Source organism: Rhopalosiphum maidis, chromosome 4 (genome assembly GCF_003676215.2).
Source record: "Rhopalosiphum maidis isolate BTI-1 chromosome 4, ASM367621v3, whole genome shotgun sequence".
Lineage (NCBI taxonomy): Eukaryota > Metazoa > Arthropoda > Insecta > Hemiptera > Aphididae > Rhopalosiphum > Rhopalosiphum maidis.
This window is the reverse complement of record NC_040880.1, coordinates 50747474-50766931: the sequence shown is the minus strand read 5'-3', so window position 1 is coordinate 50766931 and position 19458 is coordinate 50747474. Positions and strand designations below refer to the sequence as shown.

Here is a 19458-nt window from a genome sequence, read left to right as displayed (position 1 = left end):
ATAGATAGTTCTTATTCAATAGATAATAATATTTTAAATTATTTTCCAAATCCCTGTAAATACAACACAGGAAAATGTATTATTTTATATGTGGTATAATAGTAGGTATACAGAGCTATACAGTAAGTCATTAATCATCATTCCAAAAAAAGTCTAATATAATATATCGCGAGTAAATTCGTTATTTGATTCTTGAATGATATATTATACAGTACTTTGTGCTCTAATAACATATTATAAGGATGTAGTTGCCTTTACATTTGAGTTAAATAGCACTCCTAATGATACTATATTTTATTTTGCTATTTTTTAACTAATTAATCCGTATTATGATAATTAAAAAAAATATGTATGTTCTTTATAACTTCGGTTATCGATGTTATCATGGACTACCGATTAGTTAGTGATTGATAAGTATTGTATTTAAATTAACATTAATTTTAATACAATTAAAAATACGTTAAAATATTCGTTTTATTTTTCTATTTATAGTATGTAATTATTTATTCTTTATCGGTAGCTTATTATTACTTTTATGAAATAATCGTGTTTGTTTTGTAATATAAGAGGAAATGTTTTACTCTTCGTAAGACATAACCCAATAAAATAAAATTATGTTATACAAGGTTTAAAAATTTAAAAAAAAAATAGAATCATGATTGATAGGATTATAAGATTCGCTTTCAATTTTCATAACTACCTACGCTGTACAAAACGAATTTAAATTATAGTTTATAAAAATAATAAACGGAATTTAATTATTCAGTTATTTATTAAACAAGTGCTTGAGTATTCTGTTGTTTGCTATTGGAAACGTGCCGGAAACCGTGCTAAACTGACATAGCGTCAGAAATTAAAGTCACGAAATTTGTGCATTTTATAACGGGCATTGCAGTTATGTCGATTCCATTTGTTTAACGATTAAAATGAAAATAAGATTTTTTAACACCGTTCAGTTTATTGAAGACTATATATTTTATTTCCGTTGTGTAATAATTATTTATCGACGTCGAACTGTCATTGCGCGATCACGAACTCGTCTGACGTGAAAATCTCGCAAGTACTCTGTTATACAATATCGGAACAAAAGTCCAAAAGTAGGTACAACGTGATGTTCTTACTACCTGGGTATATATAGTGGTTACCAACATTATTTCCCCCTCGTCGACTGTACAACACGGTCGATCGTTTATCGCGCGATAAGTCGACAGAAATAAAAATCAAAATTAGAAGGGATGAGGTCGACGGATACATCACCGCAAGCGTCGTCGTCGTCGTCGTCGTCGTGTAGTGAGAGGGGTAGGCGGCGGCGGGCCGACACGGCCGGGAGACTGGCCGGCGCGGCCGATGACGATGACGAGCACGCGAATCGCGGTCGTTTAAAATATAATAAAAATCTTACGTACACACGCGGGAGCTCAAGAGTAATGAAATTTTTACGGGAGTATGTGTATGTGTGTGTGTGTGTGTGTGTGTGTGTGTGTGTGAACAGTACCCACGAGCTGACGTACACACGGCGATGTACACACGGTGGCGGCGGCTGTGGCGGTGGAACGGAGCCAAGCGACCGGCGCTCAGAGAGAGGGAACCGTGTCCGGCGGCGACTCGCCGCGATGGAGTAGTGGATCGCAGTTTGGCGCATAAACGTGCAACGCTCGTCAGTATCGTTCTTAGTTTAAAACGAGTCGCCGTCAATTAAACACACACGAACACACACGCATATATTGCTCGATACGTATACGATTGTTGTGATACTGTATTATATTAAATACACGCACCACGCTATATTTAAAGTCGACCGCTCGACGAGTGTCGTTTTAATATATATATATATATATTTTTTTTTTTCAAAAATTTTTTACGTTTTCGGAATTTCTTTCCGAACCCCGTCGGGTTTTTTTCGTGACTTTCTTCTACCCTCCGTCATCCCCGAGTCGCCGCTTCGTCAGTGCGCGGGTTTTGTTTTTGTTGTGTGTCTCCTCCGCGGCCCGCCCGCCTGATCCGGACGTACCTCGTCGTACGCGGGACAGATCGGTACCGAGTTCGTTTTTTGCACGGTGCGAGAGGAAATATGGTCTCCGCGCCACTAAGATGATACCGGCGTACAAACCGTCGGGAGACAGTTTCGTCGAATACATATTCGTGCTCAACCACTCGAAAACCTGAACCGGGCCCAGTGCGCTACCGTTGCACCCTCGGACGGTTCTGTTTAACACAGCATATAGTATTATACCGCGACCGGACACGTTTCGCCGTCGTCCCCGCAGTCATCGGTTAACCGCCGCCGACGCCGCAGCCGAAGCCGGAGGTCCTCCGGGCCACCGCCAGACAGCCGCCGCAACGTCGTCGCAAACGGGCAGCATCGCCCGATCAGCCACCTCAGCCACGGCCGTTGTTTCTCGTAACGCAGTAAGTACCGTAGGTCGTTGTCCGTCCCTCACGCCCCGCCGCCCGTTCGCCAGCGGCTGTCGTCACCGCGTGCCCTAGGTTAGTGTCGTCGCCGTCGCCATCGCGTCCACCACCGTCCGATATAAACGTCCCCGCTGCACACACCACCGCACAGGTGTCTATATACTCGTTTTGCGTCCACCGCCAACCACCCCCCCCCCGCGTGCGCGTAGACGAGTTAGGTCTAGTCGTGTCGGTATTTTTGTTTCCGTCTGAACTTGCCCACGACTCGGGTTTCCGATCGATTTCGCCGCGTCTCTTGTTATAAATACTATGACATTATTTTTATGATAAATCGCGTGCACCGTGCGTGTCTTATTGTAGGCGTTTCGCGGGTTGACAAATGGCACAAAAATTTACAACGATAACTCGAGTGTACATATATAGATTAGTCGAAAGTCCTTATAATATACCGCTTTATCGACATGATTTATTATTGTGAGATCTCGAGTGTTCGTCGTCGGATATATCGCGGTAAGCGTACTTCTTGTATTAATAACATGTGTATAAACTCTAATTGTATCGCCCGCGCGTAGTACGTTAATTGCAACAGCCAACAGATATTATTATCATACCGTGTTCGACGATAGTGCAACAGGTTAACCAAGACGTTTTCGATTCGCACGTGTCAGTCGACGCGTTATACATTATACATAGGTAGGAAAGGCTTTTAGATATAATTTGACGCATTTCGGTTATCTCGATATCCGTAACGACATCATTATTTATTAGCTGTTACACAATATATTATAAATATAAATACATAATGTACAAAACACAATATTTTATGTACGTTTTTATGCTCGATCTGTACGTCAACATATTGTTATTACGTACCATATAAGTCCATAATTACACGGTTTTTAATAATTCAAAGGTTTTTCTGTACCTGGTTTGTATTATGCTGTGTTTTTTAATTACCGTAAAATATAATATCTTATCGATGTCATCACATACGGGTTGTCCGAATTTATGTTTAATCCAAATTGATTTATAATCTAACAAAGCGTCACCTTTCTTAAAAATAATCTAGATTAATCTTGAAATACTAAATTGATACAAATACAATCACAGAAATAATTGCAGTATTGTGAAATATGTACATTGTACAGCTAGTTCACTTATAAACATTATGTATTTTGGTATCACTTTCACTGAAAGTTGAAAGGTCAGTTTATTCGAGTTTTTAATCGTCGCAGATTCCTATTTTCGGTCAATAATATTGTATAATTTATTATTATGATTAAGATTATTTATTGTTTTATAAACATCATTGATTTACGTATTAACATGGCAGAAAAATAATGTGTCTGTAGTAGGTAAAATGTCGCGGTAATCATTCAATAAAAATATAATTTATTAAATAAACCGATAAATTATGTTATGATTGTTAATATAAATAATAATATTACCTACTGATTTATTATTATTCATACCGATGCGTAATAAATCCATTATAATGCTTAAAATAATAATAATAATGTGTGATAACTGATAAGTGATAACCGTTGACCGGTGCAATGCTGCACCTCATCAAAATGCCAGAGACGAAAAAAGAAAGACGAATTTCATATTTGATACCGGATGCGACGGTGTTCAAGTATGAACTGAAAAAATAATATATTATGATAATATGTGTTTACATAGTGCAGAAATATAATTGTACAGTTTTAAAAAACGATTTATCGAAAATATATAATATGCAAAATGGAAATAAAAACGCGGTCGCCGTATTGTATTTTTTTGTATTTCGGATTTTCTATGGTGTGTAAAAAAACACAATATAAATAGTGAAAATATATTAAGGTTTTTCGTCGATGGGATTGGTTTACGTTTTGTAGCCGCGTATCATCCGGGGCGACGCGCCGCGCACGCCTCCGTGTATACCGTCGCCCGTACCGGGTCGGTCGCCGCGATTTTCCGACGGAAATAATGATGCCTCACGACCGTTCATCACATCGTCGTTAAACGTAAACGGAAACGCGCGAACGAACGAATACGTATACGACGAGCACGTTGTATACACACCGGCGGTGGCGAACTAATCGGTTACATTTCGTGTGTATAGGTGCGTATATAATACAAGTAATACAACGGGCAATATAAAAATAAAATAAATCTAAAATAACCATTGTGTGTATTGGATGTTCTGAAATAGCCGTTGGGCAAGTGGCGGCGGCGGCGGCGGCGGCGGCGGTGCGTTGAATTCTTTTCTATTTAGCGGGCGACCCCGCCGCCGTCTTTGCCGCTGGTTTGGGTGCCCGTGTTTTATTTTTCTTTATAGTTAATTTCCGTTTTTAAGCGGCCGAGGGACCGCCTTGAATGTAAAATACAAATAACATACATAATATAATAATATGAAATAAACGCGGTCGGTCTCGGGTTCTCGAGTTGTGTTTTTTTTTCTCCATTAAGTTTTTCCAGACTTACCCATGCCTTCGGTAGAATTTTTTTTATCCCTCTCTGTCTCTTTCTCTCTCTCTCTCCCTCTCACTCACACTCTCTATCTCTGTCGCTCGCTTAGTCAATTAATACGCCGTATAAGGTTATCGTTTGTTGTACCTACCGCGTGTGTATAATATTATTATATTGTCCCGAAGAGACAATCTATACTACAACTGCTGCTGCTGCTGCTGTTGCCGCCGCCGTGGGAAACCGTCTGCTCTGTCGACGACAAGACAAGACAGGACAGGGGCCGGTGGCCGGTGCAGTCGTTGTGTGTATGTGTATGTGCGTGTCCGTATAAATGAAGAAATGTATGATTATAATTATTATTATTATCGTCATCATCGACCGCATAAATCAATGGTGCAAAACCGGTTGCGGAGGCGGCGCGTGTTTTAAAAATAGAAACGTCGTTTTTATTTATTTATTTTTCGTTTTATTAGCCATGTAATGTGTTATATATATATATATATATACCGAGTATACACATATGGCCCGAGGAAATTGCGCGTAATATTCTCTTAGCGAACGGCTAATTGGCCACCGCCGTCGTATTTAGGTCTGTGTTTGGCGGCGTCCGAGTAGGCGGAAAATGAATACGCGTAATAATAACATTATATGTACGGCAACAATAATTCGTGTATTGATATATACCCTCGTGCGACGTACGTCATAACGAAAACGAATGAAAGAAAAAAAACACTGTGAATATAATAATATACGCGCGTATGCTATGCACACGGCTGTTAAAATTCGCGAGGTTCTGCTGTCGATGTGCTAATTATAGAACCGTCTTAATTTTTTTTCAAAAAGCGTAAAATGCTGAGTCGATTCTATTCAAATATCCAACGATCGTCGTATGTCGATCACCGTGACCGGCGGCGGTGATATTGCGATTAATGGCGTCACCGACGACTTTCGTTTATTTTTTTTCTCACGGTCCGCCGCTATTGACAAATTATTGTAATAATCACAACGATAAATAGCATTATAGACGGCTAAAATAAACAATACCTGTATGATAAGCGTCTATTTTCGTCCGATTAAAAGTGTTTGCTTTTTATGCTATTGACATTTATTATGATGTAATTCAATATTAATAATTAATAAGACGTATAGGTAGTACCTAAATTACAAGTGTAACTGTACTGTAGTAATCAATTTAAATTTACAAATAATTTTTACAATCCATAGAATACGTTTTTCTTTATTTTTTCCAACTCGTTTTCCGGTTCGTAAATTTAAAAACAAATGTAAGTACTTAATCGCTTTTACAATAACTATCGTAAGAAAATGTGATCGATTTATACACAATAATAGCTTTTCGGCGACGATTCCGTGAAACAAGTACACCCAAAGGCCAAAGGAATGCTTATGAATAGAAATATTACTGGAAAATTTTTATTGAAGATCCACGGGAGTCCGTTTTTCTTTCACGTGCCTGAACTGATCAGAATTCGGAGTGGAAGCCGAGGCACGTGTGTGCAACAGATCCTTCTCGTGCAGCCGTACAGGTCATTTATATTATTCTCGGTAAGCTTGATCGCCAAGACGCCACCCGATTTATCGGTCGTTTTTTTTCCTACTCATAACTCATTTCTTAATCATATTTTCGCGTAAAATTATTTGAGTAATATATTATGTTGTGCTGCAGCTGCAAGTACGATTTATCCGTCTACGTCGCAGCCGTAAATCGTTTAGCGTGTCCACGCGGGCAGGACGTCTGCGAACGTTTCCAGACGGTTTCTGACAGTCAACCGTGCGTGTCCTCCGCGATCGTCACCTTCTGCAGTCTGTCCGCAAATAAATTTTGACCGTTTCGCGGCCAACGCAGACAAATTTGCTAACATCCTCTATCCCGTGGTTATAATAAAAATAATAAATATTAATAATAAACTCCGACCGCGATGTTACGCCAATCCGTTTTGGTCTTGAGATGTCGGAAAACGGAACTTTTCCAAGTTTGATTCGAGGATGAAGATTCAATTTTTAACGATTTACCACCCCCTACACCTGAACCGCAAGTCCACAGATATATTGGCACAGGTACAATTCAAATACATATAATAATAAATATTATACCTATATAAATATACTACATTTAATTTCCAAGTTTTTTTTAAGAATGATCGCACTCCCTTTTTTTCAATACTGAATCATTCAATATCTGATTTTTTTGGATTTTCGATCATACTTAGGACTTAGGATGCAAATTAAATCCTTCATTGTTACAGAAAAAAATATGAGGGTGACCTCATGTAAATATACTTGGTGTACACAGTACAATACACTATATATGTATATACTATATGGGTGTACGACACACACTTATGCGTTTATATATCGTGCGTTAGGCACGTACACGAACGCCATCATTACACATGCATAGGTTTAATAACACTTGCCCCATTCCAATATTGTTTTTATTTTTCTATATATTTTTTTTCGACGCTTATCTGTTCTTATCGAAAAATTTTTTAACCATTGGTATTTCACGTAATTATAATAAGTTTATAACCGCACCACACCACGACGCATTTACAAACGATTTTGCCTATATTGTTATACATTTTATATGTTAACCAGAGTGTATATAATATACACTATGATATAATATAATATTATATTATATTTATACATAGCGGGCCATGGCTTCGTTAACTCATTTTTTTTTTTTTTTTTATGATTTTTCTTGAGTGGCAAATCTGGAAAACACGATATGACCCACCCTGCAGCATGTTATGTATGATATTATCGGTAGAATTATACCATATATTAATGAACGTGCACCTACTTTAGTCTAATAGACTAATGTATTTTATAATTGATTTTCACAAGCACGCGATGGTAGGTAGTTCGTTTGTTCGTTCGATCGTCTCTTGAACATTTAATATATCTGCATATATTTTATAGTTTTTAAAGATACTACAAAACCTTCTGCAACACCGGTGTTTAGACGGAGGTTTTTCATGTCGACACTCGCACAAACAATTTCCCTTTCAATTTTATCGACTCGACAACGACAATAACAATATAACCACACTTTTTAAATATTCGAATTGGACGCTTTCGTGCTGGTATCACACCATCATATTATGACGTATACGTCCACGTGGCCGATAAGAAATAGATTAAAATCACATATATCGCTCACAAACCATACCTTGGACACGTGAAATTGAATGCGTGACAATTATATGTTATTATTAGGTTTGTGTTCAAATTATAGCAATTTTCCGCGATTACCGAATGATGTGCAGCATATATTTCTTTCAAACACTTACGCGTTGCACAAACTTGTATATAATAATCCGATTACTTGTTTATTGTTAATCCTATAATAAAATTTATGACACACTACAAATGGCCATCACATGTGCGTGCGTTATTGCCAACAGTCGGTTATTTTCGAAAATGTATCGAAGCGATTACGTTTTTTTTTCTCGCTTTGCCCCCAACTTATTTCGTGATGCGAACTACGTGTGGTTCTTCATCAGCTCTTAGGCGAAACAAGAGGATTTTTATCCACTTTTCTTGTCCACTTACATAATATTAAATATATTAGTGTACTTTACTATTGTTTTGAGTAGGATTTATTCGCTGTAGTCTGTTGGTAGTTTGGTACCTAACTACGTGACACGCGTGTACACTGTATGAAGGATGATTAATTCTCTAGTACGGTGTCTTGATTTATGCACTGCTGCAGTGTGCCGCGGCTACCTGATTGCGCAGCCAAAGTCGTTGAATGATTTTACACTTTAGTTTGTTCAATTCTATGTGACTCATGATTGTTAAATCATATAAATACATATAATATATATCTTATTCTTAAGGACTACAGCGTTCTCAAAATAAGTGTAATGAACGCATATATAAGTATCTGCATTAAATGGATATATATTCCCTCGCGTAGTGTACCTATAAAACGACTTGAAGTGAAACTTCCACGTACATGTCTAGCTGCTATTTAAATATTTTTCTGAGACATTGGGCGTACAATGGACTGTTTATTATTGTCGTTACACTGCACCACAATATCTTTAACATATTAGTCGTTTTATTTTATATCAATAGAAAAATCCCATGTGCATAAACCAGCCAAATAAATTACTCTCGGTTTTTATAAAAATTTAAAGCGCTAAGTAAATTTTACAGTATTATATCATACATAATAAATAGGTAATTACGATAATATTCAATCGTGTTAAAACTGAAACTGCCACCATTGCGCGTACACTTTTATTTTTGCACAGTTGAACGACCCACTTAAATTTAACGTTAAAAACCGTTTTGGCGATAAAACAAAGAAAATTTACAGACATTTTCTTAAGATCCTATGTATTTTTTTTTCGTTTAGTATACGCATTAATATTTCTGCAGTCGCGTTTTATAAACACACAAACACACATAAGTTATTGTTAATATAAACCAGAATAAATAGATTATGTAGAGTGTGGACAGCATTATATTAATTTAGCAATAATTGTTGTAATATATTACATACGATTTGATAAAAAAAAAATATTTTAAAAATAGTATAATAAAATAGACTAGCAATCAACGATAAAATACGAATAGTGCGGAGAATTTTGAAAGTTCGATATTCGTGAAGTTATCATCGACTTATTCTGCAGAATTAACATTCCAATTATTTTATGAGCCCGTGTGTCAGCATTTATAAAAGTTATCTCAATTCAACCCCCCTACCTCCCATCCAGATATTATATACATGCAGATGACGACAGTACACATATATCTCTAAATTGTGTATATGTATACATAGCACATAGGCTTACATTATTTTAAGAAGCAAATGCGATATCGTCGTACATTCGTACTAAGCTAACTAATACGGTTTTACAGATATTTCTGTCGGCGGCTCGGAGCGATTTTTAATTAATTCTGTGTTGAAATGAAAATATAGACTTTCGGTGTCTAAACTTTGCACGGCCGACATCTAGAAACAAATAGCCGAATTAATAGAAAGACATACGCGTGTCTAGGAATAGCGACATTATTTATTATACACGATTTTCGAGAAATCTGTTCGGCAATAATAATAACTGTCCAGTTCTCTTGTTCACGTCTATTACGAAAGCTGTAACGTTATCATCACACACGCAATTATGGCCGTCGGATGTCACGGTCGTGCGAAAAGAGTGGTTTTGGCCAAAGGTTCTTCTTGCAGAAATACGTCGGTTTTAATTTTTTTTTTTCTGACGTCAAACGAATCGTGTCACGTTTTCACGGACTGCATGAGATGCGCAGCGTTTGTGCCAAACAAAAAAAACATAGCATACAGACGTATGTAAAATAAAAAAGGAAAAAATATTCGTGAAAAATATCTCCGCGGGGAAGACGCGATCCGATGACGATTTTCAATCGGTATGAAATGAAGCTCTCAGATAGTGTATATGCAGATACTGAAATACCTCAAATAAACATGTTTTAGACGAGACCTATATCTATTATTCTCCATTTAGACGACTATATAATTATACGACTATATTATAGTCATCGTTTCGCCCCAACGACACATGCGCAGAGTTAAAATGAGGTTTTTATGATGATACATAAATACATTTATTATTTCGTTCAGCGTATAATATATTCCGTTATTTCTGTACCATTAAACTTATATATAACACCGTATAAATATTAACGATAATATTGATGTACGTTTGGTAAATTATTATTATTATTATTATTATTATTATTATTATGATAATGATTGAACGCGATGCCCGAGAACATTGATATTATAATTTCTTTAGCGAACTCAAAGGGTCAATATAATATGTCTAATTATATTTAAATACTGCGCAAATCGCGTATGACGCCGAGTAATTAGTGAACCATTATACGATTTTATTACTATTATTTCGCATATGCAATTTCGATAGCGCGCGAGTAGGCAGTTTTCGGCAGTCCGTTGGAACAAACCTTTGAAGTATTGGTCCGGGTTATCAATCTGTGTAGAGATATAACAGTTTACGTGTGTGCGCCGTGCCTTATAGTGTGTATAAAGAGCTTATAATTGATAATAATAATAATAATATATAGTAACGTCGCGTATTACTCACACTTTCGGCAGTTCCACATGTGTACACAATACTATATATTATTATATTAGGTATAATCATTGTGCATCGTCGGTTTCCGCTCGCAAACTGTATACTATACGCTTATCGCATCGCACTATAAGAATTAAAATAATAATAATATAATTTACAAATCACGCGATAAATGCCTATATAAGTATACAAGTAGTTCTATCATTTCACACGAGACTTTCCGAGACGTTTTATAATACGTGTACGAACAATCTCATCGCCGTCGCGCCCGCTCCCGACGGTGATGTTAAATGCAGCGACGCCCGTCGGGGGTAGTTACGCAAGCAAATTTCAATATAGCGTGACACGATTCCATTCTTTCCTGGTACCTAAATATTATACACCTGTACGAGTCGATCGGGTCGATGACCTTTCCGGTGTGTTTTTTTGTTTTTCGTCTCCCGTGCACCGATCCCGTGTGCCTGTCCCGGAATGTGTGTCTTCCGATCTAGGTCAAGGCTCAGATTCCCGAGGCGATATCAATTGAGACAGAGACAGAGCAAAAAACAGGGGTCCCATTATATTGTGATGTGCTATATGATCGCTGACTTATTCCTGACACGAGTCGTCGTCGCGTACACGTAATATATAATGTATAGATATATCTAATATGTTGCTATTCGTGGGCTACGTGTATATGATGAGGACCTACGTGTAGGCATTTTTTACGGGGTGAAATTTTTCAATAATTATCTATAAATAATATCATGACAATTTTTATTTCATCGCTACTCCCTATATTCTTTAGATTTTCTGTAAGAATTGTGGGGGGGGGAGGATCGATTCCTCACAGCCGCCTACCGTTTAGACGATGCGACGGCAATTATATTAGGTACAACAACGTGCACTGATTGGTGAAAAATAGTATTTTATTAGGTTTATATTATTATCTATACGATTATGATGGGTAATATTTAAAGTATATGGAGGTAATTATTAATATATTATTATATAATATATATTATACATAAATAATTATTATAAATAAGTATGTACGGGTGACTTATACAATAGTAACAAGTGTATCAGCTGGTTGTACATTTTTTTATTCGGGTTTTAATCGTTTGCAAACTGTCCAAGGTCTCTTTCCCGTGCCCGGGCCTCCCGAAGAAAATTCCATAATAAAACGAACACGCAACTCCTTTGGTCGCTCATCCACTGATTGCACGACACGGATCGCATAATCGTCTAATCGATTTTATAATATCTACATTAGTCGTATACGCTATAGGCACCTGTTCATATATATATATATATATATAGACATAGACATTAAACACACTTCTATGTACACGGGCATATCCACGTGTCTAAATTGCGTTTTTGCGAAACGGCGCAATTTGTATCGCCATTAAATGTACGAACGAGGTATTCGAGGTCGTAAGTGAATTTTGCGACCGGCTTAAACTTTAATTGCATGTGTGCTGCACTCGCCAAAGAAGAAAACAGAAAGCTTCCACATGCATTTATCATCCGAACCTTTGTGTACATAATATTGTAATGCGATTTTTTTTCTTGGATCCAGCACAAGTTTTTTTTCTCACATAGTCATTATTCATTATATTACACCACACAAAATAAACGCGCAATCAATTATCGTCTTACACAGTTTGTCTTGTTATTAAATACATTTTGTTTCGTAGAAAAATAAATGTAAGTGTCTAGTATCTATACACTATTACGAGTCGTATAAATCCAATAATACACGCGTGTAATAAACGCAATTTATTCGGATGGAAACAAACAGCTTTGACAGAAACAGCGATACACAGGCGGGCGCAAGTCGAAATTAATTTCAAAGTGTATTATTATTAACGTATAAGGAGAACACGCGTGATTTATGTAATACACAATCGAAAATTATACATTTATTTATAAAACTATATAACGTGTGATATATATATATATATATATGTATATCTTCGTCTTTTTTTCTGAATGATATTATATGTACATACCTTACCGCACCTCGTGTTGGAGTATCTAAACCCGTGTAATATTTTATTTAATCGCTGAACGCGAAAAACAACGCCTATTATATAATACAGGTATGCTATGCATTAGTGTTTAGGCACCTAATACAAAAAATGTAATTAGTTTCGTATATGATACGTATATAGGTATACCTATACTGCTACTCGATGTTAGTTTGGCGAATAAATCGACTAACAACGATTAGATAAAACGATTAACATCGTTTATAGCCGATTCGTATGTATGAAAAACATATTTAAAACCGTAAACGCATTTCGATATTACTACTACGCGTGTATCTATTATAATGAGTTCAGCGATAGGTGTACATTTGTATTGTTTTTACGCAACAAATATTGTCAACATATCACTCCTCCTATTCCCAGTTCTCGTACCATCGCAGCCAAGTCGATAGAACAGACGAAAATGGGTTTAACGCCGCGCGGTCGTCTCGACGACGGATTTGAGCGGAGCACAATACATTGTGATAACAAGCGAGTTTTTCTCGGGATTGAACGCAGCCGCGGGTTTACGCGACGTCGCGATAACATATATATATAATAAATCATTCGTTTTAAAAAATATTAATAACAAAAAAAAAAAAATACGTCGTTTTACAAAGGTGCATATATTATATAATATGTTATTATATTATTGAAATATAATATTATTATGTATTATAACGGTTAGTATACTATGACGTTATAGGTCATCGTCATCGAGAGAGCGTGATATGTACACGTGTAAAATGCAATATATAAAACGGTCAGGACTTTGCGGTAGGAGTTGGGCGGTTATGTCAATCGGTGTGCGCACACCGTTTCGTGTATCGTAGTAAGTATAGAATTCATCGTTTTGCGACCTCGATCCCGATATTGTAATTGTGTGTGTGTATATATATATATATATATATACATCACCTAAATGTACGCGAAAGCTAAAAACCAAAAATACGCAAACGTTTGTCATTATATTTCAATCACGTTATTATTTGCGCGCATAAGTGCGGAACCCAGCGAACCTCGACGCACGCGATATGTATACGGTACATAATAGGTATATATAGGTTTTATTGTGGCGCGGCGGCGATGCAGTTGTATACCTATCTCTGCTATACATCTATATATATTATGCACGGCGATGACGCGTGCGCCGCTCTGCCGAGGTGACATTGGCGTAAGAACAATAAATTATTATTCCCTCGTCCGACAACGCTCATCTGTATACCTATACCTATGTATATATATATATATATACATATACACTTACGAACACGCTAAACTTATAAAGTGTGTGCACGTTAATATTATGTGGGCAATATGGGCCGCCGCCGCCGCCGCCGCCGCCGCTCTGGTGCGTATTACCGTATTCGACGGACTTATCGTTAGGTACCTGTGTGTTATTATGCCGTATATACAAACACATAATATTATATAATTGTATCGGCGACAAAATTGTAATAATATTTTATTATTATCGCCCGCGGTACCGTACAGTCCGCCGTGGTGCCAAGTCGCCAACGATGAATTATATACAGTGTATATGTATATTGTACTGACTATCGCACGGAATATAATATCTATGTAATATATTTTACGGTGTATACTGTGCACTGCGCGTCACCTGCAGAGACGACGGAAAATTCAAACCGTTTACGGTGTCTATATAATACGTAAAATACACGAAATAATATATTATAATGTGATATTATGACCGCCGTCGGCCCATACAGCGCTGTATAAACATCACGATATTGTGGGTTTCGCGGTCGAGTAAATATTTATGTTGTATAAAGTCGCGTGTTGCTATATATATATATACACAAAATATCATGTAGGTATGCGCGCGCGCGCGTGTGTGTGTGTAGTAGATGAGGTTCCGTCGTCGGGCGAGACAGCGTTTACGCGAAAAATTGCGCAACGAAAAAAATTTGGCAATGATAGTGTAATATATTCATAGAAATTTCGTTATTTGTGCAAGTTGTAGCTATTTGCACTGCATATACATAATAATGTACGATTATTATAATACACATACTCGGCGACGCGTAATATGTCATCACGGTGCCCTGTATATTTGCGCGTGTGTGTTATCAGTGCAGAATATTCACGTTCGACTTTATACAATAATAATATTTTGTTTTAATGATGTCGTATTGGGAAGGCGACGGGCTTTGTACTTTTGCAGCGAGATCGCGCAGCTGCAAACATATAATATTATGATATTACAGTAAAACCTCGACGGAACTTCGGTAAAACGGAAACCTTGGTAATACGGAAAATTTCTTTGGTGCTTTTTTTTCAAATTTCATTTTTTTGAACCCCGTCAAAATGGAAACCCCGTTAACACGGAAAAATTGCATGGTCCCAAGCGATTCCGTCTTATCGATGTTTTACTGTATATAACAATTATTATTGTACGGGGCCCGCCGACCGAATCGAAGGCGATTTTGAATTCGTTTCTAAAATCGAAGAGACACGAGACACGACGCCGCCGGCGTCACAGAAAGCGGTGTCACCGCATATAAATTTTACGTACTTTATAAAATGAAAATCTGTAACGAATTTTTCTCTCGTTATGTATACGTTATTCGCGAGGGATCATACCGTCGGCCATCGCTCACCCGAAACTCATCCACGGCCATTAGAAATGTCCGTTTTCGAGCGATTCTCTCGACGCCGATCTCGCGGTCCACGCGCATTCAATATTGACGACCGGCGGACGGCCCCTCTTTTTTTTTTTTTTACCTAATACAATATTATGTTTGTCTATAATTCTTTTGTAAATGACTTTTTTTTACACGGCACCGTCTGTGGAATTGTTCTTGGCCATTCGCCCGAATCTGGCTAACATGAATTTTGCTTTGTTTTGTGCAGATGTCGAAATACAGTGTGATGGGCTACGAACCCGCACTGGTACTGGTCGCTACGCTGATGGCGATAATGGCCGTGTCCGTGGTCGCCGTGCCGGCCGCTCACCACCTGCACCACCACTCGGGCGGCCACCACCGGATGATGTCGAGCAGCGGCGCGGCCGGGTCGTCGTCGCCGTCGTTGTCGGGCATCGATCACCCGCTCAGCAAACGGTCGTTCTTCGACATACAGTGCAAGGGCGTGTACGACAAGACGATATTCGCCCGGCTGGACAGGGTGTGCGAGGACTGCTACAACCTGTTCCGGGAACCGCAGCTCCACTCACTGTGCAGGTTCGCATCGCCCTCCCGTCCCCATCAACGCGTTCCGTTCGACCCGCCGTCCACACCGCTCGCACGCCAAATAACTGTTGTACAAATCCGTCTCACGGTTTATTACGGTTTATTATTTTTTCTATCTTATCCCTTACGGAGTTGGTTCGCCACTTCCGTTCGCGTAACAAAGTATTAATACACGATGTTACACGGCATTTCGCGATGACACGCTCACCTTATATAATACACGCGCTCTTGCACAATAATCATAATAAATCATATCGATTTAAATGGTCACCTATACCCAATTACATGGAAACGTTGGAATTTTTTCTGTTGAAACGCGACGATTATGTAAATAATAATGAGAAAACGATCGTCTCTTACCGTTCGTCGGAATAAAACATATAACTACTTAATTCGCATTATAATTGTTGTGGACTGTGTTATTAGAGATGTGCAGCCGCGAGTTTCACTCCGCGATATAGCTGATTGGCACGTACTATTGTACGGGAATCGGGATGCATTTTGAAGCTGCGATTGTGTTTGGTCTATAACAAAATTAATAATAATTACAGACCTACCTAGCCGATGACATCAGCGGACATCGCATCTCTTGTACGTGCACTCGTCGCGTATGCATACTTTATCATAGATTTAAGCCACTTCCGGTCGACGGTATGCTCAAAAAACTACCGTTATGTCATATAATAGTATTATACGTTTGAGCGCGCTAAACGGTTCCTTTCTATCCGAAATCGGATATCGCGTATTTTCTCTGTTTTATACATTCGCAATGTTCCACCCGTCTGTTCGGCAGACGTCGCGAACCGTAAATTAAAATATGTTGTGTCACGTGAAATAGTACATCACGTTAACACAATTTAATACCATAAACAACAAAATACCTATAATACCTGTTATAAAATATATTGCGTGGTCCCGTATCGTATCGCTTAATATAATAATAATATATCGACACGATTCCGGCGTGACAACCGTTGGTATTGCGTTCGACAAACATCTGTGCGAAAAAGTGCAATTGAGCATAATATAATATTATCCGCGAACCGCAATCCACTAGCATTCCATAGCCGTATACGTCTAATATTTTTGGTACGCTGTAGTCACTAACTACTGGTGGCTCGTCCGTCAGTTGGTTTTTTCTCATTTTTCCCTACGACTCTATAATGCCGAAAAGTACGTCGTCCTTCGCCGTAGGTCACTGCCGCAACTGATAAATAATTTCAACGATAATAATATAATATTTTACTGCGTCCGGCGTTCATATTTTCGAATACATTTCATCAATCGCGTCATTTGGCGTGCGGGATGTTTTGAATTTTGTTTTTTTTTTTTTTTTTAATCCACACGAATATTCCCCCTTACCCCTCTCTAAAATATCCACTCACCCTCGATGGTCAGACGACAACGAATACCTAACAAACAGTTGGTTTTGCAGGAAAAATTGCTTCACGACAGATTTTTTCAAAGGATGTCTGGACGTGCTCCTGCTTGAGGATGAAGTGGAAAAGATACAGAAGTGGATTAAACAGTTGCACGGGGCTGATCCTGTCGGGGTTGGGGCTTAGGTATTTTTTTTCTTTTGTTTATCATTGTTAATATTATTATTATTTATTATTTTTACGCTCCACCGATCCTATCCTTTTTCCTTATTCTAACCTACAAGGGTACTTAGGCATAATATACGATTAAGGGCATTACATTAATAGTAGAATTACTTCGATATTTTATTTATATAATGAAATCCAATTGATGGCCATCACTCGTCGATGCTTTTTTACTACGTCGATACAATTGAATTATATTTTTAAATAAAACACGTTTTGTAATATTAAAGGAGGATAAAATATAATAATGGATTACCTACATAAATACGTCGCGATAAATAATATTTATCGTTTTCAGATTTTATAGAACTTTTTATAGCATAAAATTTAAATATTTCAACAAGTTGTATTTATATCAAAATGTAGGAAAATGTGTAGGTAAAAATGTAAAATTATAAATTACTGTTACATTAAGTTTGTTTACATTGCATACTCGTTTTATTTAAAAAAATCTTGATTGTTATTATCTATAGCAATAAATTAAGATTTAAAATTTTTTTTAACAACACCCGAACCCTGTGGTAATGATCAATGCGATTATTAAAATGTACGTGTTCTCAGTTACCTACTTAAATAGGTCGGTTTATAAGTAAATGGTTATCGTTTCAATAGTTTTTGTTTAATATTTCACAATCGAAATGGACTAATAGAAAAAACCAACGACGTGTGGAAATACGTGAAACGCTGAACTTTGACGTTTAGAATAACAAAACAATTTATAACATATATATAAATATTTAGTAAATTCAACCGTTTGCTGCGGGATAGCATGTGTCAGTCGGTAACCTTATATTCTATAGATTTCATAGCCAGCTTTATTATTATTATAAATGTTCAGTGGATTGAAATAGACAAAAAAATATTATATAATATTAATATATGAATACGATAAAACAGAAGAGGCTGTGAAATACATAATATTTATTTTAATTATTATCAACAGGTTTTACATAATTATTTCGAAGGGGTGCTATGGAATAGATTGCATGACATAATCCATATTAATTTTTCTTTATCTCATATTGTTTGCGAAAGTTATACAGTTTGTTTTTTTACATTTCTTCATTGTTTTATTAAGCATAAAATAATTGCTCTGTTTTTACCACTTTTGTATTTTGTACCCTTAACATTATTACTGATAATTAACTAACATTAATCATAAATTATTTATATTATCACTATATTTACCAATAGGATCTTAATGGTCATTAACTAATTATTATTTTTTTTTTTTTTTTACAGATCTACGTGCTTTAACACGGTATACTTTAAGGCTTGTTTGGAGTCTCTTCAATTGTTAACAGAGGAGACTCAATACAACCAGATGGTCGAGTTTTTGGGGAAGAAATAAAATATATAATAATAAATTATGGTATATGTACTCTCCTACATATATTTTATTTATTTTGGTTTTTTATTTATAAACCAGACATTGGCCGTCAAAAAAACCTATTCTAGTCTATTCAGAGAAAGCAACAGCATTACATACAAAATAATATCGAAGAAATATGTTTACTTTCCCTAGATGAATTTTTCTAATTTATTAAATAGATTATAAGATTTTGTTTTTAATTTTTGTTTATAAAACTTATTTAATTGTTTGTTTTTAATTTCTAAGAGTTGTATTATAAATTATATTATTATATATAAAAGAAAACAA

The 19458-nt window shown here is 36.8% G+C and overlaps 1 protein-coding gene across 1 annotated transcript; it reads left to right on the top strand.

Annotated features, from left to right (window-relative positions):
* Positions 1–1625: 1625 nt before the first annotated feature.
* On the top strand, positions 1626–19425 carry LOC113556890 (ion transport peptide-like). Its single transcript, XM_026962106.1, has 4 exons — positions 1626–2409; positions 15857–16185; positions 17630–17759; positions 19041–19425. Exons 2-3 carry the CDS (start codon positions 15857–15859, stop codon positions 17757–17759), a joined length of 459 nt encoding a protein of 152 aa, XP_026817907.1. The 5' UTR covers positions 1626–2409; the 3' UTR covers positions 19041–19425.
* The last annotated feature ends 33 nt before the right edge of the window (positions 19426–19458 follow it).